The sequence below is a fragment of the Phyllostomus hastatus genome, unplaced genomic scaffold (assembly GCF_019186645.2).
Source record: "Phyllostomus hastatus isolate PE091 unplaced genomic scaffold, TTU_PhHast_1.1 phas_contig_495, whole genome shotgun sequence".
Lineage (NCBI taxonomy): Eukaryota > Metazoa > Chordata > Mammalia > Chiroptera > Phyllostomidae > Phyllostomus > Phyllostomus hastatus.
This window is the reverse complement of record NW_025333895.1, coordinates 3,728,811-3,752,791: the sequence shown is the minus strand read 5'-3', so window position 1 is coordinate 3,752,791 and position 23,981 is coordinate 3,728,811. Positions and strand designations below refer to the sequence as shown.

General features: G+C 53.3%; 1 protein-coding gene across 3 annotated transcripts in view; it reads right to left on the bottom strand.

Moving 5' to 3' along the window:
- The window catches only part of GARNL3 (GTPase activating Rap/RanGAP domain like 3), a 117,320-nt gene that overhangs the window by 74,237 nt on the left and 19,102 nt on the right, over positions 1-23,981 (bottom strand). For 2 of the 3 annotated variants that reach the window (XM_045846532.1, XM_045846533.1), the window contains exon 3: positions 10,776-10,845. In XM_045846532.1, coding sequence (XP_045702488.1) covers positions 10,776-10,845 — 70 coding nt within the window. Of the gene's footprint in view, positions 1-10,775; positions 10,846-11,830; positions 11,969-23,981 lie in introns of those variants that run through there. The other variant, XM_045846534.1, reaches the window with a different exon arrangement.

The following is a 23,981-nucleotide window of genomic DNA, read 5'->3' as shown; positions in this document are numbered from 1 at the left end:
GCGCTCAATCCACTGAGCTACGCCAGCCAGGGCTATACTTTGTTTTTAAGTAAAGAAGCACAATACAATATACAGACCCACTTTGTATATACATTTAATTACGAAAGGAATATACACACTAAATCTTAACAGTGATTACCCTTAGGTGGTAGGATTACAGATGAATTCAATGTTCCTGTGCTTTTTGGTACCTTTCCAATTTTCTATAATGGGCGTGTATCCCTTCTGTAATCAGAACAGTGTATCGGCATGCACGGGTGTCACACACACAAAGAATGGAAAGTAAGATAAAAAGTTTAAGAAGAGAAAAAAGAATTAATCAGACATCAGATTTTATTTATTTATTTATTTATTTAGCAAAACTGGTGGTCTAGCAGCTAATCCTAGCCATGTGGCGGGAGGGAAGTGCCCCTGGGGAGACAACCAGGAAAGAACCACGAGCGCTGCCCACTAGAAAAGGTGAGAACTGCCCGCCAACAATTACAGTGTGACTGGGACAGGTGCCACAGAGAAACACAGAGAGTTGTGCAGAGAGCATGAACGACGACTTTCCCGTGGGAGAATCAGAGAAGGCTGCTTGGAAAACCGAGGCCTGGCGGAGGCGCGCTTCAGGGCGGTGTTCTGGAGGGCGGGGGAGGCGCAGAGAAGCCCAGAGGCCGGGATCCCGGTGGGCAAAGCCCGGTTCGGCTGGACCGTGAGCGAAGGCTCCAGAGGGAGGTTAGAGCGAGCCTGGGAGAGCTCCGGCGTCGGGCTCAGAGCGCCTGCTTTTCCTTCAGTAGGCGCAGGAGGGACGCCAAGGGTGTTCTGTTGTTGCTGTCGTCACTTGCTGGTGCCAGAGCACAAAGACCGTGCTGCAGAGCGGTGCAGTGGGGACTTTTTTACAGCCCGGGAGCTCGGGGAGAGAGGGGGTGATGGGCGTGTCACACAATAAAGGGCAAACACAGAAGCAGCCCTGTCCCTGTGAAACACGCACTCCCTTGCGCCCACTCGGCTTCATGGCATCGTAACCTGAGATTCAGACAGACTCTTGGAGTGATTATTATGGTCACGAAGCTGGACGGACGCGGGGCCGCAGCACAGGGCTCTGACGTCACCGAACCCCACTGTGGGCGGGGCGGGGAATGAGCTCCAGAAGTTGGCCGAGTCAAAGAATCGCTCTGAACCTCAGCTCCCACAGCAGTGAAATGGGGGTAATGGTGAGCTCTACACCTCATCGGGTGGCTGTGAAATCGACGTCGGGACATGCGCAGTCCATGCGCATGCATTCCATTTCCGTGTATGTGGGGAGGGGGTGCCCCCATCGCTGCCTGGCATCGCCCGTGCACATCCTGGTGGATGAAGAGCAACTTGGCCGTGAAGTCTGTTTCACACCGTGTCACCGGCAGGATCTGGTGAGCGACTGGACGTGGGCTATGGCCTGGTTCTGGAATTAGCTGCTGGAAAGAAGGTGCTGAGAGCATGCTGGTGCTGGATGTCACAGCTGTGGCTGCTTCCCGGGCCTCTGCCTGGGGAGTGCGGGGGACCTGTCTGCTATTCGTATCACAGTGTGTGTTTGGCAGGTGCATTTGGTCTGGCTTTGTGCCCCAACTATACCATTAACACAGAGCTCAGTGTTCAAGGTGGTCACTCAATGGCTGCTCAGGAGGTGCCGCTTCTGCCCAAGAGTTGCTGGTCCCAGGAAAACAGGTTATAACATCGCACTCCATCAGAAAGATGGGGGAGGGGGTGACAAGGGTGGAAACCATCCTGTAGACCAGACTCACCATCGACAGGGGACAGAGGATGCACTGTCAAGGGCTGGACACAGAAATGCCATTTTTGTTTTTGCTCTATGTTATTTAAAAAATATATTTAAAGCAGCTTACTGAACTATATCTCACTTAAAGGACAAAATTAGACAGCGAGCAAGCTCAGAACAAGGGAAAACTAGGTGTGGGTAAATACACTGAAAGCAAGAGCACAACCTTAAGGGGCACGCTATTAAGCCCTGCCAGGCAAACAGGAACGAGAGTTCTGAGCTTCCTGGAGGCCAAGGCGAAGAGGGAAACCCGTCACCTGCAGGATGCCTGTGCAGGATGACAGGATGTAAGGGTGACAACAGAGCGGCCTCACAGCAGCACGGCACTTTCCGGTCCTGGTACTCAGAGGTCCTCGTTTTTTTTTAGATTTTTAAAAAAGATTTTATTTATTTATTCTTAGAGAGGGAAGGGAGGGAGAGAGAGAGAGAGAGAGAAACATCAATGTGTGGTTGCTGGGGGCCGTGGCCTGCAACCCAGGCACGTGCCCTGACTGGGAATTGAACCTGTGACACCTTGGTTCACAGCCCACGCTCAATCCACTGAGCTACGCCAGCCAGGGCTGAGAGGTCCTCTTAAAAGACACACTTGTGGCGGCCTGAGACAAAGCCTCACAAGCACCCGACAGGACACGGGCCACGCAGCAGCTCCGCCTGGCTCTCTGCCACTCTGTCTGTCAGCGCGAGGTGCAGGCGGAATGCCCAGGCGCAGACCCGCAGCAGCGAACCTGGGAGGGCCGAGAACGGCAGGTCCAGTGATTGTGGCCACTGAAGGTCGGGACTAATCCGGGTTTTCAACTTAAACCCTGCACGGCACGGATGGCTCTTTGGATAATTCCTTATAAACGTTCTTGAAACCACGAGTTCCCCAAGGTTTGGAGAGGAGAGCATTTGAAATGATACATTTGAGCTAAAACCTAGCCCAGGGCTCCGCTCTGCCGCTACACACACGGGCGGAGGTGTCTGCTGGGACCATCGACCTGGTTTCCCTAGAAAACTGCCTGTAGGCAGACGGGCTGCAAGCAGCAGGTTCCGAGACGGAGCAGTCCGGCCCGGGGGCTCTCGGGGTCAGACAGACCCGGGTTCTGCTGGTACCTCTACACCCACTAGTGGCGGGACCTCCCCGAGATCATCAGTTAAATGGGGCTCCCCTCAATACCCACCCATGTCTTCGGAGCACCCCCAGTGTGCGGCATCATCAAATACCACCTCCCACCGATGGTTGTTTGTGAGGGTTAAGTAGGTAAATGCATCTAAAGGTTCATCTCCATAACCAACACCCACGAAGCTTTCCATAAATGTTGAAACTAATAATAGCAATAACAAAATCATAATCATGGTGAAAGATTTCTGCTTCCATTCTAATGCATAAATAATGACATGGTTAAGGTCTCCCAGCTCTATCTCAGCAGAAGTGGTTGCAATAATTTTAGCCTGGAAAGGGTTCCAAGTCAGCATTCCCATCACCCTCAAAGGCATCAAAGGCAGCCAAGCGCGGCCCCCACAGTTTGAAACCAGGTCCGCTTAGTGGCGAGGGCTCTGAGACGAATGTTGTGGTCCCCACACGCGCCAGCCGGCTCCAGAGGACGGAGACCCAAGCCAGCTCCATATTGAGGACATCTGTCAGCATTTGGAGTCCGGCTGCAGAATGTTCAAGTCTTAATGTTTTGGCGTTCCTGAGGGAGATAGGCTGGGACCTTCCCTGATCTCTCGATTTGGCAGAACCACAGAGAATATAATTTCTCCCACGAAATGCCTATGGAAACCAAAACAGCCTCCTCCACCCTAACCGGAGGACAGAACGGCGCCGGGTGAGGGATGCTGGGTGAGGGATGCTGGACGGGTGGCCGAGTCACCCGGAGCCAAGGGCCGCCTTTCTCCCACAGGCAGCCCCCGGGCGCAATGCAGATGTGGGCCTGCGCAGAAACGCAGAAGACTTCGATCAGGCCTCGGGAGGCCCCGGACAGTCAGAACCGCAAACGTTAGGCTGTGCGGAGGCCAAGCAAGTCCCCCGTAAGCTCTTCATTTGGTGACGATGAAACAGCACAGACCGCTACCCTCGGAGGCTACCCTGAGTCCACCAGCACTGAGCCACGCTCTCCTCCGAGACAAGTGTTTCCCTGTGTCTTTCCGACGCAGCAGGGAGCAGGGAGCTCGTCCGAGGCGGCCTTCAGTCATTCGGGTGCACGCTGAAAAAGGGATGGACCACACCGTGCCCTGTTGGACCCTGACCCCAGACGACCTGCAGGCTGGGACCTCCCCAGAAGTGTCAGGCCGCGCAGGCAGGAGAGGGCTCTCTGCTGCGCCCACGCCGCTTGCCATTCGTCCCACGCCGGTGTTTTGCCCACTGAGTCAAAGGCCAAGGAAAGATCAATGAGAGCTACAGACAAACTTATGCTCTTGCTGACAGATTTCAACACGGAGTGATGAAGGGTGGTCGATGGGGCAGCAGCTGCGCCCGGCTTGGAGCGCTGCCTCGAGAGACCTCCGCAACTCATCAAGGAGAAAAATGGCGCGCGTGGGTGGGGGGGAAGCACCGCGAGCCAATGAGTCTCGCTGTATTTTGGGGAGGGGGAGTCAAAGAGGCTCGTTTTTCCTTTCCTTTATATATTTTTGTTGGGTTAGGCTACTCTCCAATTTCAACCAAGTTGAGCCACTCACTCCTTCAGCCAATACTGACTACGTTACTCACGCTAAGCATTGTGCTTGGTGCCAGGAACACAGTGGCGAGGAAACAACCACGATCCCCATCTTTAGGGAGTTCACAATCTACATCCTTGTTTATGGGGTTGAAAAAGTGCCAGGGAATACAGTCCACCAGCAGAGGAAGAAATTTTCACCAGCGGTTTTAGTTCGCGCTTTTAAATCATCTACGGCACGAGCGGGCGGAAGAGACACTCTCTGGGGGTTCCTGCCCAGCTCATGCTCCTTAAAACTGACTTTGCCTACATCCTCTTCACAGAGAATCCGCCCCATCCGCAGACTTCGCTGAGGAGACGGGAGGCCATATGGAAATCACATGACCCCACGAGCTGAACCCAGCTGTTTGAATCGGGGGTTGGTACCTGACCCAGAGCAACCAATCCGTACCGTTCTACTTGGACTTTGAACTTAGGACCCTGGCAGGAACAGATTACAATGGGCAACAGAGCTGTAGGACCAGGAGGACTGGGGAGCCGGAAGCCGACTTAGTAATAAAGAACATTCAATGAGAACGTAGTGCGTGGCTGAGCCCAGACGAGGCAATGAACAAGACAGACACCTCTAGTAGACGGGAGAGTAGTTACTGCACACAAAGATGAGATAAATACAGATCGAGATAAAGGCTCTAATGAAAACCAACGGGATGCAGAGTTGGAGAGGGGGACGACTCTAGACAGGGTGCGCAGTGGGGGGCCTCTGAGGAGGGGGCGTCCGAACTGAGACCAGGCCTCAGACGTGCTGGGGAGGCCTGGTCCAGGGGGAGGAAACACAGGTGCCGAGTTCCCGGGACTGAGAAGAACTCAGTGTGTCCTAGAGACCGAAACAAGGCCAGGTGTGGGAAGGCGCGAGTGGCCCGAGCGAAGGTGGGAGAGGGAGGTGGGACGGGGACCACGCAGGTTCCCGTGGGACCTGGAAAAGGGCCTGGATGGGCGGCGCCCCGGGCAGCCAAGGGAGGGTTTCAAGGAAGAAAAGATACCGCATCACCAACATTTTAAAACATCACTCTGGCTGAAGGGCGATCCTACGGGTCAAGGAGATAGAAGAGAAAGCCCAGAAACTGACCCCTGCGAGGTGAGTGGGTTTCCGACGAGGGTGCCAGGACCACTCAGTGGGCAAAGGACAGTCTTCTCTACAAGTGGTGCTGGGGAGGCTGGAGGGTCACACGCAGAAGAACGAAGCTGGGCCCTGACCCGATACCACGGACGGAACTCATTCAGAATGGATCAAAGACATAAGCGTAAGCGCTGCAGCTTTAAAGCTCTTCTCTGAGAGGAAAACATAGGGGGAAATCTTGATGACACCGGACTTGGCAATGACTTCTTGGGTGTAATGCCACAAGTACAGGCCACAGAAGGAAACTATAGGTGACGGGACTTCATGGAAGCTGAAAACCTTTGTGCGTCGAAGGACACTATCAATAGAGGGAAAAGACAGCACACAGGAGAGCAGAAAATAGTCGCAAATCATCTGTCTGATGAGGGATTCATATCCAGAATACGCGGAGAATTCCTACAACTCGACAACAACGAAACAAACACCCGATGAGAACTCGGTCCCAGGACTGGAGTACCCCTCCCCCACGGAAGGTTCACAAACGGCCAAGAAGCACAGGAAGGGTGCTCAGCATCACTGCCCAGCAGTGACAGGCAAGTCTAAACAACTCTGAGTAGCACTTCACACCTATTAGTGTGGCTATTAGGAAGTGGGGGGAGGGGCGGAAACAGCAGTGGGGAGAGGGTGGAGCCCTGTGTCCTGCTGGCGGGAATGTAACGTGCGCATCCCCCTCCTTGCTCCCATACCCGATCCGCTGAGTGCGGGCACCTGAGCACGTGCGTATACACCAATGTTCAGAGCAACATAACTCACAACAGCTGAAAAGGTGTACAAACCCCAAGCCTCCACCGACAGACAAACCAAATGCGGCACGTACACACCGTGCAATGTTCTTCAGCCACCCAAAGCAACGAAACCCTGATACACGCTATAACATGGGCGAATCTCGAAGACACTGTGCTAAGTGTAATAAACCAGACACAAAGGGACAAATATTATCTAATCCCACTTACATGAGGGACCCGGAACAGACAAATTCACAGAGACAGAAAATAAACTAGAGGTTACAGGGGCTGGGGAGGAGGGGCACATGGGGCTACTGGGGCGTGGGCACCGTTTCTGTTTGGGACGATGAAAGCTGCTCTGAAAGTGGACGGCAGCGGGTGGCTGCACAGCCCTGCGGGTGTGCTTCATGCCCCTGACACGTGCACTTAAACGCGGTAAACCTCAGGCCGGGTGTGCTTTCCCACGGTAAAAAAACCCCACGAAGACAGCCACGCTGCTGGGAGGCACAGGCCGCGGGTAGGGGCCACTGTCGGGGCGAGCTGGTCTGCAGAGAGGCGGAGGCGGCCGACGCAGACACGGAAAGTGAAGCCGAGAAGCCGCGGGGCCCGGAGAGAAGCGGAGAAGAGCTTCTCGGTGGCTTCACGGTTGCACGTGCCCCCCGCTGCCTCCCGCACTTCCTGTCGGCACAGCACTTGACCCTGGAGCCCGACCGGGCGGATCTCTGGCCCTTGCAGCGGAACAGTCCCTGGTCGAGGCCGGGAAGAGAATTTCATCTTTACTAGCACAGCTAGTTCACACGGACTGCGCTTCTGTGCAGTAATTACCTCATTGAATCCTCTAACAACTCTACACAGTAGATCACGTCAACACCCCCGTTTCACAGATGAGAAAACTGAGGCCAAAAGAAGTCCAAGATCACACCGCTGGTAAATGATGAAACAAGAGTGATTTTGGGGCACAAGCCTGGAATCCAGTGAAGCAGCAGTGGGGGGGGGGGTGGTGGGGACTGAAAGTTTGAGGTGGTTGGTCCCTACAGCCAGACGACAGATAGACCTTTGAGAGCAGAACAACTAACTTCCTCCCGTCCCTCGGTGCCTGGCGCAGTGCCCCACGCTCGGTGGCAGGCCACCGACAAACAGTCACTGAATGGGGCCCGGGGACCTGTCCCGTGAGGCTGCAGAGAGCTGAGCGTCCACGCTCGCACCCAATTTACCCCCGAGGTAAACTGCAGCCCCGCCGGCGGCCCTCATCACTGACTTGAGTGGCCAAGCTCAGCTCTTCACAAGGACTTCCTCCTCCCTTGTTCAAGGTCAGGGGAAGTGTATGCCAACATTTCAGTTGTACAGAACCCTGGGTCCCCCCTACAGCGTTTGAGTTCCAGGATGCCCAAGACTGACTGGGTCCCCAAGAATATTCATCAAGCCAGGAGCAAGACATGTAAATTCACCTTCTTATAAGCACAAGAACACCTAACATGGGTTTTAATTTAGCAGTCTCTGTGGTTCGTAGGTGAGAGATCCCTCTCCTTCCTTAAACCCTTGAATAGCACAAATGGGACTTGGCTTAATGCCATTTTTCTCAACCACCCCAAACGCCACTGTGTGCTGTTTCTAACATGGGAAAACCAGAAACAACCTAATTTTACAAAAGGAGGGAAACAGTGACACAGAGAATGGTTTGTCACCACGTCGGGCTGTCGTGTGCCAATGAGAATGACAGCGCCGAATGAAAACAAATGGCGAGAAGAAGACACTTACAAAACAGAGCTGACGAGGAGAGAGGAGCACGACGTGAAATATATAATTCGATTACAACCCTGTAGCAAAGGCATCTGTAGCTACACAGATGGGAGGTGCGGAAAAGAGACGAAAACATGCATGCAAGGTGGTGAAATGATACACGGAATGTAGACATGTGTTTAAAATTTCCTTTGCAGTGTTTTGAAAGGTCGATCACTCGCACACACTCACACATTTTCACACACACACACACACACACACACACACACATACAGACACGCTCACGGCCCCAGAGTAAACCCCCGAGCAAGCGGCGGGGAGGACATCCGGGGCAGCACAAGACTAGTCCGGGATTCTCCGAGGGCGGGCTCTCCGGGGTGGCCCTGGGAACGGCAGCCGCAGCATCACCTGAGAACTCGGTAGAAACGCACATTCTGCGAGAGCCCCAGACCTCCCGCCTCGGAAACCCTGGGGAGGGGTCCAGCCATCTGCTTTAGTAAATTCTCCGGGTGCTCCTGAAGTGTATTTCCAGCCTGAGGCCGCTGCTCTCGAGAACTCTCCCCCCTCGGCCTGCCACTCCGTGACTCCCACGCGCCTGTGAGGGTCCGCCTGTCATCGTGTGCCGTCTCTCCCCATGCCCCTCTCACTGTGCACCGGAACCACACACTACCTGTCAGATCAGGTTCAAAGTCTCACCTGAGAGCCGGGTTCGACTTTTGCTGCCGAATTTCAACTTTACTAGCACAGCCGGTTCACAGGGACTGCGCTTCTGCGCAGTAATTACCTCATTGAGTCCTCTAACAACGCTCCACGGTAGATCACGTCAACACCCCCATTTCGCAGATGAGAAAACCGAGGCCAAAAGAAGTCCAAGATCAGACCGCTGGTAATTGATGAAACAAGAGTGATTTTGGAGCGCAAGGTCTTAAGCACCCCCGAGGTCCAGAGAGGTTCACAGACACAGTAAGGGAGGGAGCTGGTACGGGAACCCAGGCCCTTCGGATTCCAGAGCCCCCCCCGCCCCTTCCTTTCTGACCACTAGGCCCTGCCGCCTTATGCTCTCTGCCAGGCGGAGACATTCGCCCACTGCCCTTCGAACACACCACTGCCAGAAGTTATGACGCTGGCAAATGTCTTCTGTCTCATCTTCCTCGCCACCAACCCACATCCTTCAGGCTCCTTGAGGCCTTCCAGGTCGTGTCCCCAGGACCCCTGGCTGGAAGGGGCCGCTGTCTCCCCTTTCTCAACCCTCCTTGCCCTGTTGTATACCTCTCACAATACAGGGGCCGGCGCAAATAACGCCCCCTGTTCCAAGACAAAATCATAAGCATGCCATTCTGTAACATAATGATATCACACTCAAGCACACCATATGGCATTTTAAACGAAATGTTCAAATTAAAACTATACATTATTACACCCACATCACTACCCTACCCACCACACTCGGGCAGGCGATCCCTCTGTGGACCCCCGTGTTGGCCAGCTCCCCCCTCCCCCGTGTCATGGTTCCGCACACGCGCCTTCGGGGGGGGAGGCGGGCGGCGGCGGTCTTGGTGGGCATGGCGTCTGACACGGGACTGGCACCGGCTGAGTCCATCTCATGGTGTCTTTTATGTGACCACACTCATTCTTTCCATAGTTTACGTATCTGATCAGCCCAGCTGGAGGACAGTAAGCACCTTCAGAACAAGGACCAAATCTTTTACTTATTTTATATTTTCAGGAATATTTACCCCTGGGGCAGACACACAATCAAGCCTATAGTGCATGCTTGAATCCCAGGAGCACGCCACGGGGGTTCAGCGCTGGCGCCCCTTTTCCTGCCACCGAAGCCCTGGACGAATAAACGCAGCTGATGTGAGTGAGGATGACGGGGTGCCATGCGCATGGGCCCGATCGACACTTTTTTTTTGGTAAGTAGAAATAGTCAATTTAATGCTTTTAATAACATTAAATAATAATAAAGAGAATTTTATGAGCACATGTCCCTGAAAATGTGTTCCAATTTCCATGCAGTTGGGAAGAAAAAAAAAATCACAATTCTGTCTTTAAAAAGAATCGAGGCTAACATATGCCTTCATTATGTCTCTTGCAGAAAGAAAGCATATTGTCTTTAAAAATCATACCTCGAACCCCAGAGTCTCTCAGTAAGAAAAACGTGGGCATTTGCATGCCACATACTGATCATCTATTACAGTCATGTATCTAGTCCAACAAATATACTTCTAATGAGAAAATAAAGAAAACTCATAATATCCTAACTCTTATCACGTATCCAGAGAGCAAAGGTACAAAAAAAATTAGAATATGTATGTCAGTACCATTCAAACCTCAAAAGCTAGATTTATAAACTTTTAGGAATAAGATAACATGAAAACCAAAGGCTTTCCTAATTCATAGATCACTTAAAAATGATCTATGTCAGCAACAGATGAAAATACCGAGCCACGGCAGGTTCTTAACCCCCCGAAAGGCAGAGGTCGAAAGTACGTGAGGATGAGAACAAGCGAAGGGGGTCGGACTGCTATACAGTCTCCTGACAGTCAGTCGTCTGCCCGCAGCAGCCGGTCCCTCCACGCCCTCGCCCGCTCCGGCAGCCAGCACCCGGCAGTGCGCGTCGGAAGCCGGCGAGCCTCCTCCTCGACACCCGAAGCCGCCACCACCGCCACCACCACCGAGCCACAGTGTCCACTTACCAGCTCCACAGATCCATAATGCTTCCTACTGAAATCCCCTCGTCTACAGCCTAGGTCTTCCGAGACAGAGCTGGAACAAAAATGCTTCATCAGTATTATACATAGCGATCTGGCCACAAACCTTCTGCAAAAATCCACTACTGTTTGCAAAAAGGGCTGCCGTGGAGGGAGCTGGCTGGCCGGCCAGCCCCCAGCTCCTCACTGCAGGGGAGCCTCCCGGCCACCACGGGCACCGGCCTCGGCAGCCATTGCACAGCCAGCTCTTGGGAGCCCTTGGGGGGGGGGGGGAAGAAAAACCCCCGAGTCATGCCTGGAAGTCCCGGCAGTGGCAGAATTAAATATTTAGTCATTTGGAATCAATTGAAGTTTCCAAGGCTACTGGTGGGTTATAATTTCATTTCTGTCTAAGCAAAGGGGAGAGGAGCCCGGCAGCACCCTTGAGGCAAGGGACAAAGCTTGCAGTGCTCTCCCGTTTAAGACAGCCTGTTTGTCCCGAATATTCCACCTAAAAATACCACCATTATCTGATGCTATATAGGAGAAATAAAACTTTATATAGGAGGGAAAAAATTCTTCAAAACCCAGCAAGGCCCCACCCCCCTCTAGTTTATGACAACATGAAAAAGATCAGGGCTCACAAATAAAAAAAAACCCTGAATATCCAATTTCCAAGGATATTTAGCTTTTGACATAGCAGTGGCTAATACTCCCCCACCCCCTTCCCCCTCAGAAATGACTTAAATCAGGTAAGAGCAATCACAGGCATTATTGAAGCAAGGCAATTAAAACCCGGGCAAAACTGCCCCTGCATTTGCATCTCGACTACATAGTTCTACACTCAAAAGACACGTATCTCATCGACGAGCTAGGAACCCAAACAGTACCCAGGAAACGGCCAGAGACCCGCGAATACAAGCAGTTTTAATAAGTTTCGTTCTAATACGTCATGCAAATAACTCTCATAAAACACAGGCGCTAAAATGACGCAGGAATCCCGTGTGTAAGCTAGCCAAAACACCTGGGGTCTGGCATGCAAAGAAAGGCGCAGTCAGTACCTTTTCATCCTTCCTTAAAAGGCAGGCTACATGTTCTACCTTACAGCCCTCTTGGCACGTTTCGGGAAGAGACCGAGCCTGAGGCTTTGCAGCCACAGAACTGCCTCGCTGCCAGAGCCCTATCTGATAGGCTCCGAGAGAGACAGCGTGAGAGAAATGAGATTAGAGAGCCTAATGGCATTCTGCTTCCACCATTGCACAGGGATGGCTGAATTAATTTGATGTGAGAAATTTAACCTTTTGTCGTTCTCACTTCCTTGGCTGAAAATGGGCAACAAATTAATGAAGGCGGCTTGAGAGGGCGTCCTAGGTATTACCTCCCTGCTCCCAGTGACATGATTTTCTACCAAAAAAAAAAAAAACCTCCGAAAGAGATGCAAAAACTCCCCTCCCATGGTCTATTCTGGTCCATGTTAAACGTGTCCTCTGTGCCCAGCTTCTCGGCTCGTTTTGAAAACCCTGCCCGAGAATGTTGCCGCCGCCCTCCACAGCAGGTGCAAGGTCCCTCCCGGCCACCCTCAGCTGCGGGGAGAGTGGGCTCCGGAGGGAGGAGCGTCCGTGCACTTGGACAGAGCTCCACGGGGCACAGAGCACGCAGCTCAACGGCTGCTGACTGAAAGCTCTATGTGCCCGGATCTCAGCGACCGCCTCGGTTTTCAGCGGGTCCACTATGCAGTCAACGCCAGCAGCAGCTTCTAACAGGAAGGGCCAGCGACGTGAACAGAGCAGGATGCCGAGCTGTGGGCCCCGCCCTGTGTGCCCTCAGGACCACCTAGGGAGGGGGTCCAGTTCTAGACGCAGCACCAGCTCCCGAGCTTTGCCCACAGCCAGAGACACACACAGAAAGGGTGCAACTCTGCAGCACGGAGCGGCCTCAGAGAGGGAAAACAGTGTCCTAGGAAGAATCCAGGGCAGATATGAGCAGAATCTCTGCTCTCGGCGCCCTCTCCTCCCTGTCACTGCCTGTCATCCGGCACATTGCTGACGGCAGGAGCCAGGCACGACCACGGTGGGTGTGCTTCCAGGGCTGCCGGAGGCACTCGGAGCAGCCGTGTTTAAAAACCCTCCCCAGGCCCTCCGGCCCCTCAGCTTCCGGCACAAAGGGGTGATGAGAGGGGGTCTCCTAGAGCTCCGAGAGGAGCTTTGCTCTCCTCCAGGTCTCCAGAGTCTGGCCCCCTGCCTGGCACAGAGTGGACGCACGGTGAGCATTGGCTGCATTAATGAAGATATTTGCAAATACTTGGATCTTACTAGCCACCACATGTTAGCGCCCTCGTGAGCACCAAGGCAGGCTGCCTGTTGACTTTCTCGCTGACAGGTCCCTGGTCGTTATTCCCTCAGTCCAGACAGTCCTGGCCCCAGAGGCAGACGCTGCCAGGTGCACGCCACACCTGTTCTCCTTTCCTCTCGGCCTTGTGGTTGGACTGCGTTTCCTGGCCCCTCTTGCAGTAAGCATGGCCCTACGACGGCGAGCTGGCCAAGGGAACATGGGCAGAAGCGGTGTCGGGTGCATCCCTTGGGGGTCACTTGCTCTGCTTCCCCAGGGCCAGCAGGTGCAGAGGATTATAAGGACCCACGGAAATGCAGAGCCTCGACATGGAAAAGCCTGGGTGTCTGAATGACCGAGTGGAAGCTCACACTCCCGCGAACATCTGTTCTGGGACCTGGTGTGAGCGAGGGATGAACGCTGAGTTAAGCGCGTACAACTTGGGTTTGCCTGTGAAAGCCGCTGTGTGCCCTGAACTAAGGTGGAGGTCGGTACGCGGCATTGGGGTGTTACCATAACAACAACCTACAACTCACGGCGCGGGCTTAGTGGGCAGGCAGCAGCCAACGCGGAAACTGGCAGCTGGAAGAGGGAGGTCCGAGTTATAAAGTGGGAAAACACGTGGTGAACTCACTCCTGCAGTGATTAGAAAGATGGGCCTGTGCCTCTGGGCCTGCCCATCTAGGAAAGGGCCTGGGCAGGTCAGAGGGACGCTGGGCGCTGGCTCCGCCCCGCTGACCGCAGCGAGGGTTCCTGACAAGGAAGAGACGAGCCCCGGCCAGAGCTGGACGGGTGTCGAGCAAAGACAGTGGAGAATGGAGAGAGCCCAGAGACAAAGGGCCTTGTGGGCTTGAGAAATCACTCTGCTTCTGGGCCCCAAACAATAGGCGTCTGGCCAATGAAATGTGGGCAGAAGCAATGGGCACCTCCTCCAGACCCAGCCCATCCGATTTCCCATGAATCTTTGCTCAGCCGCTAGCTGAATGGGGAGGGCTGTGAGGACCAAGAGGGAGGAGCCAAGGATGAGCCTTGGGCTCCAAATGACCCCATGGAAGATCCCAACTAGAACTACCCCATTGGGCTATGATATGAATGAGAAATGACTTTTTTTTTAGATTTTATTTATTTTTAGAGAGAAGAGAAGGAAGAGAGAAAGAGAGGGAGAGAAACATCAATGTGTGGTTGCCTCTCGTGTGCCCCCTACTGGGGACCTGGACCGCAGCCCAGGCATGTGACCTGACTGGGAATCGAACTGGCAACCCTTCAGTTCCCAGGCTGGCGCTCAATCCCCTGAGCCACACCAGCCAGGAGGATGATTACTGACGTTTAATTGAGTTTTTAAAAAGATGACTTCTTTGCCCCCCCAGTAGAAAGGGAGACCCAGGGCCCAGCCGCAGGCCTCCCGGGGCAGGGCTGGGGGAGGCACCACAGCTCAGCCAGCCTCTCCTCCCTAAAGTGTTGACCAAGCAGTTGTCTGGCCTCACCCGGAAAGTCCCCGGACGGAGAGGACTTTCACCAGAACAAGGCACGTCCAAACCGCACCAGAGAGTTCAAGTTCCTCACATGCAACGTGATCCAGGTTCTAAATATAAACGCCTCTGTTCTAGCAAATTAATGCATGAGGGTGCTGGGTCACGCTCCACAAGCATGGACGGAGCTGAGGACCTTCGGGTGACATCTCTAAACAGGGCCCAGGGTGAGAGCAAAGACTTCCAGCTCCAAGCAGAGGCTAGAAAACAACCATTACGTAAGTCAGTTCCTGGAAAGCGGGACAACCCCCTTCAAAGAGGCAAAGCCATGGAGACTGAAGGAGGAGAAAGAAGGAAGCTGAACTCAATACCAGTCCTTCGTCAGCTCACCCAGAGATGAGCCCTACGGCTAAGGACTGGCCAGACCCCGCCAATCCAGGCCATGGCCACGCCCGGTCCTGCCAGGAGAGGTAAAGCAGACATCAAGAATGGGGCTCTTCCTGGGTCAGCGGAGAAGCTGAGAAACATCGGGCAGCCCCCTTGCTAAGCACGCGGTAGTGACAGACAGACAGAAGGGACCCCCTCTGTGAGGGACGGAGAAGGTAAAACACATGCCAGACCACAGACTTAGGCTTAGAGGGAGCCCACAACCTTCTAGCAGCAGGTTCTAGAATAGCTGGTTGCGTAACGGAGTCCCATGGTCTTTTCTTCTGGAGGTGACACAGAAAAGCAGAGATGTCAATGATACCAGAGACGCCAGTGGTTTCTGATGGTGAAATGGAAGGTTCTCTGACCCCTTTCGAGGAGATTTAGGACACCAGGTTTGAGAGGCTGGGAAGTAAGCGGGAAGCTTCCCAGAGGGGAAGGGTCTCGGGCACTCGGAGGCCCTGTCTCCTGCTCCAGACCCCCGCCGCGGTGGCCCTGCGGGCTCCCTGGGGCTGCGGAGCCACACTTCCTGTACACTTCCTGTGCCACACTCACCGCCCCGGACGAGCTCCGCGGCCACGGTGCGGTCAGACGGGCCTGCCTTTGGGTTCCGGGCACACCAGCTCCGTGAGCCCGGGCAGGTCACTTCCCCTCGCTGAGCCCGTGTGTCCTCCTCTGTCACGTGGGCGGAAAGGAGCACCCGTCTCCGTGGGAGGGCAGAAAGGTATCACGAGGTGCTGAGGGCAACACCTGCCACACAGCAGCCGCCAGACGAGGGCCAGGGACTCAGCTGGGGACCCTGCCTCTCCTGTCACCCCCATGCCCCGTGTTTCTTGCAGAGGGCCTGCCTCAAAGCAGGCCGCCCAACAGGTATTCGTTGAGCAAGTGAGTCTCGCACAACTGATACCTCTGCTTGCTTCTGCTCTACCTGAATGCAGGCGGGCTCCTGCCTGCTACCCCTCCCTGCCACCCCTGCCCCCTCTGCCCTTAGATATTCCGACAAACCTCGGGGACATCTGATGTGACTTTCGCCGTTACTCGGTCATCTTTCTCTTTCTAAGCCTCCTTTCTCAGGCACGCTGGCTTGTACAGCCTTCCTGAAATGACCGCATTATCGAGGGAACAGGGAGGTGGGGGAGGGGAGGTGGGACTGGGCCTTGCCTGTGGTGGTGGACGAATGAACTTACAAGTGTGACCACGTGGGACATAAAAGGGGATGTCTCACACTGAGGGGCTGCATCGATGACGTTGCCACTGGAGGAAACTGGGCAGAAGGGACAGGGGGTCTCTCTGCCCCATTTCTTACAACTGCATAGGAATCCATGGTTCTCTCAAAATGAAAGGTTTCATTTAACAAACTGTCTCTGAGCCAAAGCCCTCTCACTCACCCAGTAAGCAGCTACTGGGCACCCGTGGGTACCAGGTGCTCAGCCTGAGGAGCGTGGTCCCTGCTGCGAGCTCGCACGGTGCAGTGGGAAAAGGTAGAGCGCATAGGACGCCCCGGGGGAAAAAAAACTGTGCCAGCAAAGCACAGCTGCGTGGAGCAACCCGGTAAATGGTCAGCCGGCCTCTTTTCGCCCCCTTCATAAGTGGCGCCTGCGGCCTTCGGGGGCGGGGCCCAGGGCAGACGCCTGGGAGCTTTGTCACGCTCTCTCGGCTCAAGGCCCCGCCGTCCAGAAACCTGGGAACGCTGATCCCCAAACTCACTCCTGCAAAGCGTAGCATCTGTGCATCTGCTCCCCCCTGCACCCTCTTCAGTGACCTTGGCTTCTCCCCTCCTGTAAGGTCAAGACCGGAGGGGTTTCCAGCCCTAAGTATGATTTGGTAGGGGAAGCACCGCCCACGGGAGCCTTATACATGCATGGCCACAAAGGGTTAAGCAGAAACTTGTTTAAGGGGAAAAAAATCAGCAGACGACATATGCTGGTGCACACCTCCCACCGCCTGTGAGTTCTGCTTCTTGGGGGAAATCCTTCCGGAGCCTCTGTCCCGAGGTTCCCCACGTTTCCCCGCTGAGGTTCCTTCGCACGCTCTGCCTCCAGCTGCACCCAGACCCTGAAGGAAGCGTGTGACCCAGAGTGGGTGTTTCTGAGCCATCCCCCTGGCAGCGAGAATCCTAGAGAATGTCAAGGTCACTCTGGCCCTTGCTGCTGAGTGTGGGCCTAGAACCTGAGCTCCCCACCCGAGACCTACTGAAACAGAATCAGCATTTTAACAAGATTCCTCCCAAGGATGCATATGCACATGGGAATCTAGACCTTGGTTCTGACCCCAGCTATTATTGGGATCATCTGGATTTCTTCTCTATTTGTTTTATTATGAAATATTTCAAGGCAGAAAAAGAGTAACATAATGGACATTATAGACAGTCTTGAAACTCCTGTGTACCTCTCCCCTCCCCTGAAACTACTAACCAATAATTTAGTTTATACTTCCTGCTTACATTTCTATATTTGTACTGACTGTATGCTTATTCAAAACAATAATATATATGCCTTAGATGGTGTAGCTCAGTGGGTTGAGCACAGGCCTGCAAACCAAAAGGTTGCTGGTTCAACTCCCACTCAGGGCACAAGCCTGGGTTGCAGGCCAGGTCCCCAGTGGGGGGGCTCATGAGAGGCAACCACACACTGATGTTTCTCTCCTTCTCTTTCTCCCACCCTCCCCTTCTGTCTAAAAATAAATAAATCAAATCTTAAAAAAAAAATAAACGGCACTATTTGGAATGCTGTAAAATTTTACACAACAGAATACCATACCGGGCACATCTGCCTGTGACCAGCTTCTCCGGCTAAACAGTTTGTCTCTGAGGTTGGCGTGTGTCGATACCTGCAGCCCTACTGTGCTCCCTTACACGGCCGCACCCTGCCGTATCCACAGCCAAGTGGTCCTCCCTCCCCCTGTTGCTGAGCATCTCGGTTGTTTCCAATTCTCAAACAGTGCTGAAATGAACCCCGAACCCAGGGGCAGTCACTTCCCTAGATCCACGCCCGGGAGGGTGACTGCTGGATCGTGAAGTGCGCGTCTTTCTTTTTCTCCGTGTTGCCGAATGTGTTTTCCAAAGTGAGTACAGCAGGTCGTGGGCTAACGTTGTTTTGTTACGACGCTGATGAGGTGCTGGAGGAACTCCACTCTTGCTTATATCAGTCAGCCTGTGGTAAGCCTGGTTTTGCTGTGTGAGCCTCACTGCGGCTCCAAGAACCTGTCGATGAGGCTAAACAAGGACGTGCCGTGTACCAGCTTCCTCTTCTGTCAGCAGCGTGTGAGTGCTGTTTGCTCCACATCCTAGGCGACACTTGGGATTGTCGGAAATTGGTTTTTGTCCATCTGAAGGATATGAAATGGTGTCTCGCGGAGTTGTGGTTGTAATTGCATTCCTCTGATACCTCAGTAGCTTGAACCTCTTTTCCTGGGCTTGTCAGCCATCTGGGCTGCCATTTCTGTGACTTGCCTACCCCAAATCCTGTGCCCCTTTTCGTAGGTTGCCAGTCTTCTCTTAATTGATTTGCAGGAATAATTCATATATTCCGAATGTCAATGCTTTTTCAGTTAACAAATTACAGATGTCTTTTTCCAGAGAGTGTTTTTCCTTTTTTAAGCTGTTTTCCTGATATCTTTTATCATGTAGAAAATTTAAAATTCTAATGTAGATATTTTGGGTCTTTTCCTTGAATGATCTTTGTTTTTCTGACTTAAAAAAATCCTTCGCCATCAGGATGGCATAAAGGTAGTCTCCTATCATTCCTTGCAAAAGTTTTAAAGTTTTCATCTAAATATATAAATGCCCAGTTCTCACCTTGACCTCCTCAATCAGAATCTTCAGGAGTGAAACCTAAGCATTGCAGTATTTCCTTTTGGTGTTTGTTTGCTTGTTTGTTTGTTTTTGTCTTACAAGAGAGGGGAAGGGAGGGAGAAAGAAAGGGAGAGAAACATCGACTGGTTGCCTCTTGTGCCCACCCTGACCAGGGACCAAACCCACAACCCAGACACGCACCCTGACCGAGGACCGAACCGGTGACCTTATGCCTTGTGGGACTCCATCCAACCAACTGAGCCGCACTGGTCAGGGTGCACTCACAGTTTTAACAAAAGCAAATTCTAAAAGTGATTCTAAGAAACACTGGCAGGTCTGCTCCCTGCCCACTGCATGCCCGTGGAAGTGTCTCCTCGGCAAAGTTCCAGGATGCGTCTCATCTCTGTCTCCCTCGCTGGCTCGTCCCTTTCTCTTCTGTCCCCAGACCTGAGGTGCTCCCTAGGGTCTGTCCTCTGAAGGGTTCACTTACTCACACAGCAGCAACATTACCGACACGCTCACGTATACTCCTCTGTGTTAACCAGGCTCGGTCCCCTTCCCTAATTCTCCCAGAAGCACCAGCAGCTCAGTAGGTTTTTTCCAAAACTCATCCAATAACCTGGCCCCACTTCTGTTGGCGCACGAGATTTTCACAGGCTCCCAGCCATGGAGTCGCCTTTGCCTTCTCCCTGTCTTTCGGGATCTACAGTCAATCACGAAATAGCATCTGAGATCACCTCCCGCATGACCCAGCCCAGTCCCTCGGTGTGACAGACCCTCACGGTTTCACACCCAGACTCTGGCACAGCCTTGCCCGTCCTCTGCCCCCGCATCATAGGAGCAGAGGGCGGTGGAGACTTCCAGGTCCAGAAGCTTAAGGACCATCTGGTGTCCCGCCCGTCACCTGCGATTGTGTGTCCTCTGTCGGATACTTGAAAACCAGCCCTCCAGTCTCTACTTACACACCATCGGGGATGACAAACACATGATGTCCCAAAGCCCTCCGTTCTTCCGGGTAAACCGTGTTTTTCTATATTGAGTTGAAATCTATCACACCTTCATTTCCACCAGCTGGTTCTACATTTTCACCCTTTCATTTTCTAACGCCTCCATCATCGCTTCCACACCCCCGGCCCCCTGTCTCGTCTGGCCCGCCCTCCCCTGCCTCTCAGCGCTCCAGCCCTCTTTTCCTTCAGCTTGCTGAGCTGCTTCTCGTCTGAGGACCTAGAATGCCCCCCCATACCTCTTCTTCCCAGACCCACCCCCCTCTCCCAGACTAGAAATGACAAGGACGGCATTGGATTGACCTCTGCCTCCCCCACTAGGATGTAAGCTCCGCTGTGGCGGGTGCCTTATTGGTTTAGTCCAATGCAAACTTCTTACCACCTAACTCGATGCTTGGCACAGGTACCTCTTAGTGCAATTTTGTGCGATGGCGGATGGGTGGATAGATGGGTGGATGAAAGGCAGTCAGCCTGTACAGAACAAGTTAAGATCACTTCTACAGGACAGCTCTTCACACAAACATTTGAGGGAAGTCATCATGACCCCTAAAGGTTTTCTTCTTCACAGGGGTCGAGAGCGACATGGGAGGGTGGGGTGAGCGACGCAGCATGGACGCCTGGAGGACGGCAGGACAAACCCACCCACCGACTGCTGTGCAGCCTCCTCTGGGACCCGGCCCGGAGAGGCGCCCCGGGCGCTCGCAGTTCTGCTGCCGCGGCTGCGTGTTCGCAGAATCTGCCTTTGAGCGGGCATGAAGACCCTGTGACTGTCGCCTCGGGTTAAGCTCCAAAAATTCATCTCAGAGGTTAATACAACGCCAGTAAAACGAGCAAACAAAGAAACACTTGTGGGAACCACCTCGATAAACAAACGGTGACACCATTCCCCGGCCGTGAGCCCCTGATGAAGCTTACGTCTGCTGTGCCCAGTGATCGGCACCTTTTAAAAAACACGTGATACAGCCCTGGCTGGCGTAGCTCAGTGGATTGAGCGTGGGCTGCGAACCAAAGTGTCACAGGTTCAATTCCCAGTCAGGGTACATGCCTGGGTTGCAGGCCATGACCCCCAGCAACCGCACATTGATGTTTCTCTCTCTATCTCCCTCCCTTACCTCTCTAAAAATAAATAAATAAAATCTTTTTAAAAACCACGTAATATGATTAAAGGCAACAACTGGGTGACACCGTAACTGTAGACAGTGAATCAGTGGCAAGTGGCAAACTCACCCAACTCTATACTTAAGATCCTTGCAGTGTATCGCGTATCAATTACAGCTCAACAAAATATTTATTTTTAAATGCCACCCAGAGGAAATACAGAACCGGACCCTAAACTTCAATGCAGTAATATCTACACGCGTACAGGAGCTGCAGGGGCATAAATGTGCTCCGATGTTTACTTAGCTGGCCTAACCCACCACCAGTCGCTGCCTGGTCTTAGGCAAGAAGCAGCTCTGTGATGAGCCATCAGGTCTGCCGCTGTAACACGGGGCGTCATTAGCTAACTTACTCAACACACACGGATGGCCACGGTGACTTCCTCACAGGGCTATTTGATGAGAAAAAAAATGCATATGGAGCCCTTGGCATTGGCGTCTAGCTGAGCACGACAGCTATTCAGACAGACGGAGGTCGGAGGTCGCGCAGCACAAGGAGGAGAAGAGGAGGCTCTTTGGGGCAATTAGGGGCAAGCCAGAACTTGCTGTTACCGAGATTTTCTCATTTTAGGGACTTGGCTGCTGGGGAGGAAAGACTGTCCCTCCACCCTGTTAGGTTCTAAGGCTGGGGCTTGTGAATCAAACGGACTAAAGACAGACCAACAGGAGAAAAGGCACACGAGTTTTCTTTTTAATTTGATGGGCACCGGGGCTCCCCCGAAAAGCAAGCCTAAAGAGGCAGGTGGACGCAGGCGCCCATATACCGTTCTAACAAAGGGCCACACATCGTGGAGCGGTGACGACGCACGGGGAAAGGGGTCGGGGCTCGTGGGAGCGGGGAGTCACGGGCAGGTGGACAGCGGGGGCAGCTGCTGGCCTCTGAGGGTGGGTCACTCGGTAAGGTTTCTGCACGAAGACTCATCTCCGTGCCTTCCCTGCCGATAGTGGTGTTTGTTTTCCTCCTCCCGGTGTGGGCGGGAGGAGGGGCAGGCTTTCCAAAAGGAAGTTTCTGCCCTGCTTTTAGGCAGGTAGAGGGAGTGCAGAGATTTCTCCCCGTGTCTGCTTTTTCTCAATTGCCTTCAGCTGGAAATCGTCCTTAGGCCAAAGTGGCGTATTTTCAGGGGGCATATTCTGATCTCCTTCAGAGCCGATACCACTCAGTGAAAACTTCCTAGGCTCAAACATAAAAATAAATGGTGTAGAACGGGCTGGATTTCACCTTGAGGTAACCTAGGAGAGGGAGAAGGCCCAGGCTCATTTTTAAATAATCTCTGCATCGCATTATACTTTTCTGGACCCGTTTGGACCCATTCCAAGCTTATCTGTCCTGTCTTCTCCCAGGCGCATTCAGAGCACGTAGTTACAAGCAAAGAAGCTTACGCTGTGCTTTTCGGGTCAAACACTGTATTCGAAAGATTTTCTAAAATTTTTACTTCACTAAGCTACTCTGATTCTGAGATAGTCTAAGAAAATGAAACTGTGGGGGAGGGACAGTGGTGAGGGGAGGAGGAGGGGGTGTTCTTTAAAGAAAGCAACAGAGATAAGTCAAACGTATAGGAATGCAGGAGGCAAGCGAATTTTCACTAAGCACATCTATTTCCAGAGGAGAGGACAAGAAAACCACCCACCTGCTTCCACAGCCGAACTGGGATTTACAGAAACGAGTGTTGGCGGGCGTCCATTTAGGGCAGGGGAGCCTAAACTATTTCATCTTGTCCCTTAGACGCAACGATGAAAAGAATAATAACATCTAGCCACTATTTATAGTGTGTCCTCCCGGTGTTCTGTCCTTTGCGATGAGGTGGGCACCAAAAATGGGTTGTCGGCCCGTGAAGACTGGAACATTTGAAAGAATAGAAAACTGGAATCGTCAAAGGAATTCCGTTCTTAGTAATGGCACAACCTCCTTGAGGAAAAACGATCGCTTTTAGCAGCCCCCCCTCCAGGGGATGTGGAGCTCAGTGGGGAGCAGGGCATCCGCAGCTTCCGTTCTCAGCGCAGGGCCAGGGTGTCCTGCGGAGCGAGCCCGGGCTCCTGCCCAGCACGTGCTGTCACGGCCCGACACCCCTGCAGGACGGAGACCCACATTCCCCTCCCTTCACTCGGGCCATCTCCCTCCCCGGGGACCTCACCGCTCCTGAGCCTCTGCGCCAGCGACTCTGCAAACCCTATCTCCGACTTGGCTCTTTCTCTCCCACCACAGATGCCTCCGACTTCCCACTGCTGGGCACGCTTCCCTGGGCATTCCAGCAGCCCCAACGCATACCCCTGGCCCAAATCCCACTCCCAAATCCCACTCCCTCCCTCGGCTGCGTCACTCAAGGGACCACGTCCAGAGTCACCTCCGTCTTCTCTCTCGCCCAGCATCTGATCAGTCACCAGGCCCTGTTACTGCTCCCCGCACGGTGTTGCTTGCAAAAGTTGTAGGTGTGTATCTGTGTGTGTGTATTTCATTCTTTGAAGAGATAACACAGTGACAGGGTTGGTTCCAAGCTACAGGGCTGCACGGGCAAAGCCCCCCTCTCTTGCGTGCTCAGCCCCGCACTTCCTCTCCCCATCGTCAGCCCGGCTTATTATTGCATTATCTCTGGGGCGCTGGCTGTGTTTTCGAAGAAAGAGGGAGGCACATCCCTTCTCCCTTTCGTTACACGAACAGCAGCAAACTGTGCACGACTCTGCCCCTCGTCCGTGTTATTTTTTCATCTCATGTGTCTTGGTGATCTTTCCAAACCAGTGCCGAAGAGCTCCTGTATTTTTTTTTCTTATGGCCACATTGCATTTTAGGTATCCAGTTCCCTGGGCGAATGACCACCAGGCTGCGACGCACAGCCTTGGCCGTGCCGTGTGGCCCTGAGGACGTGCGCAGAAGCCCACAACGTCTCTGAGTCCCTTGCTCCTTCTTCCCACTTCCACCTTCTCTGCTTCAGCCCAGACTTTCATCGCTGCAGAAGCCTTCTGACCGGCATCTCTGCTCTGCTACCCTTAACTTACACCAACAAGTATGTCTAGCGAGCTTTCTCCACGTGCCAGATGGA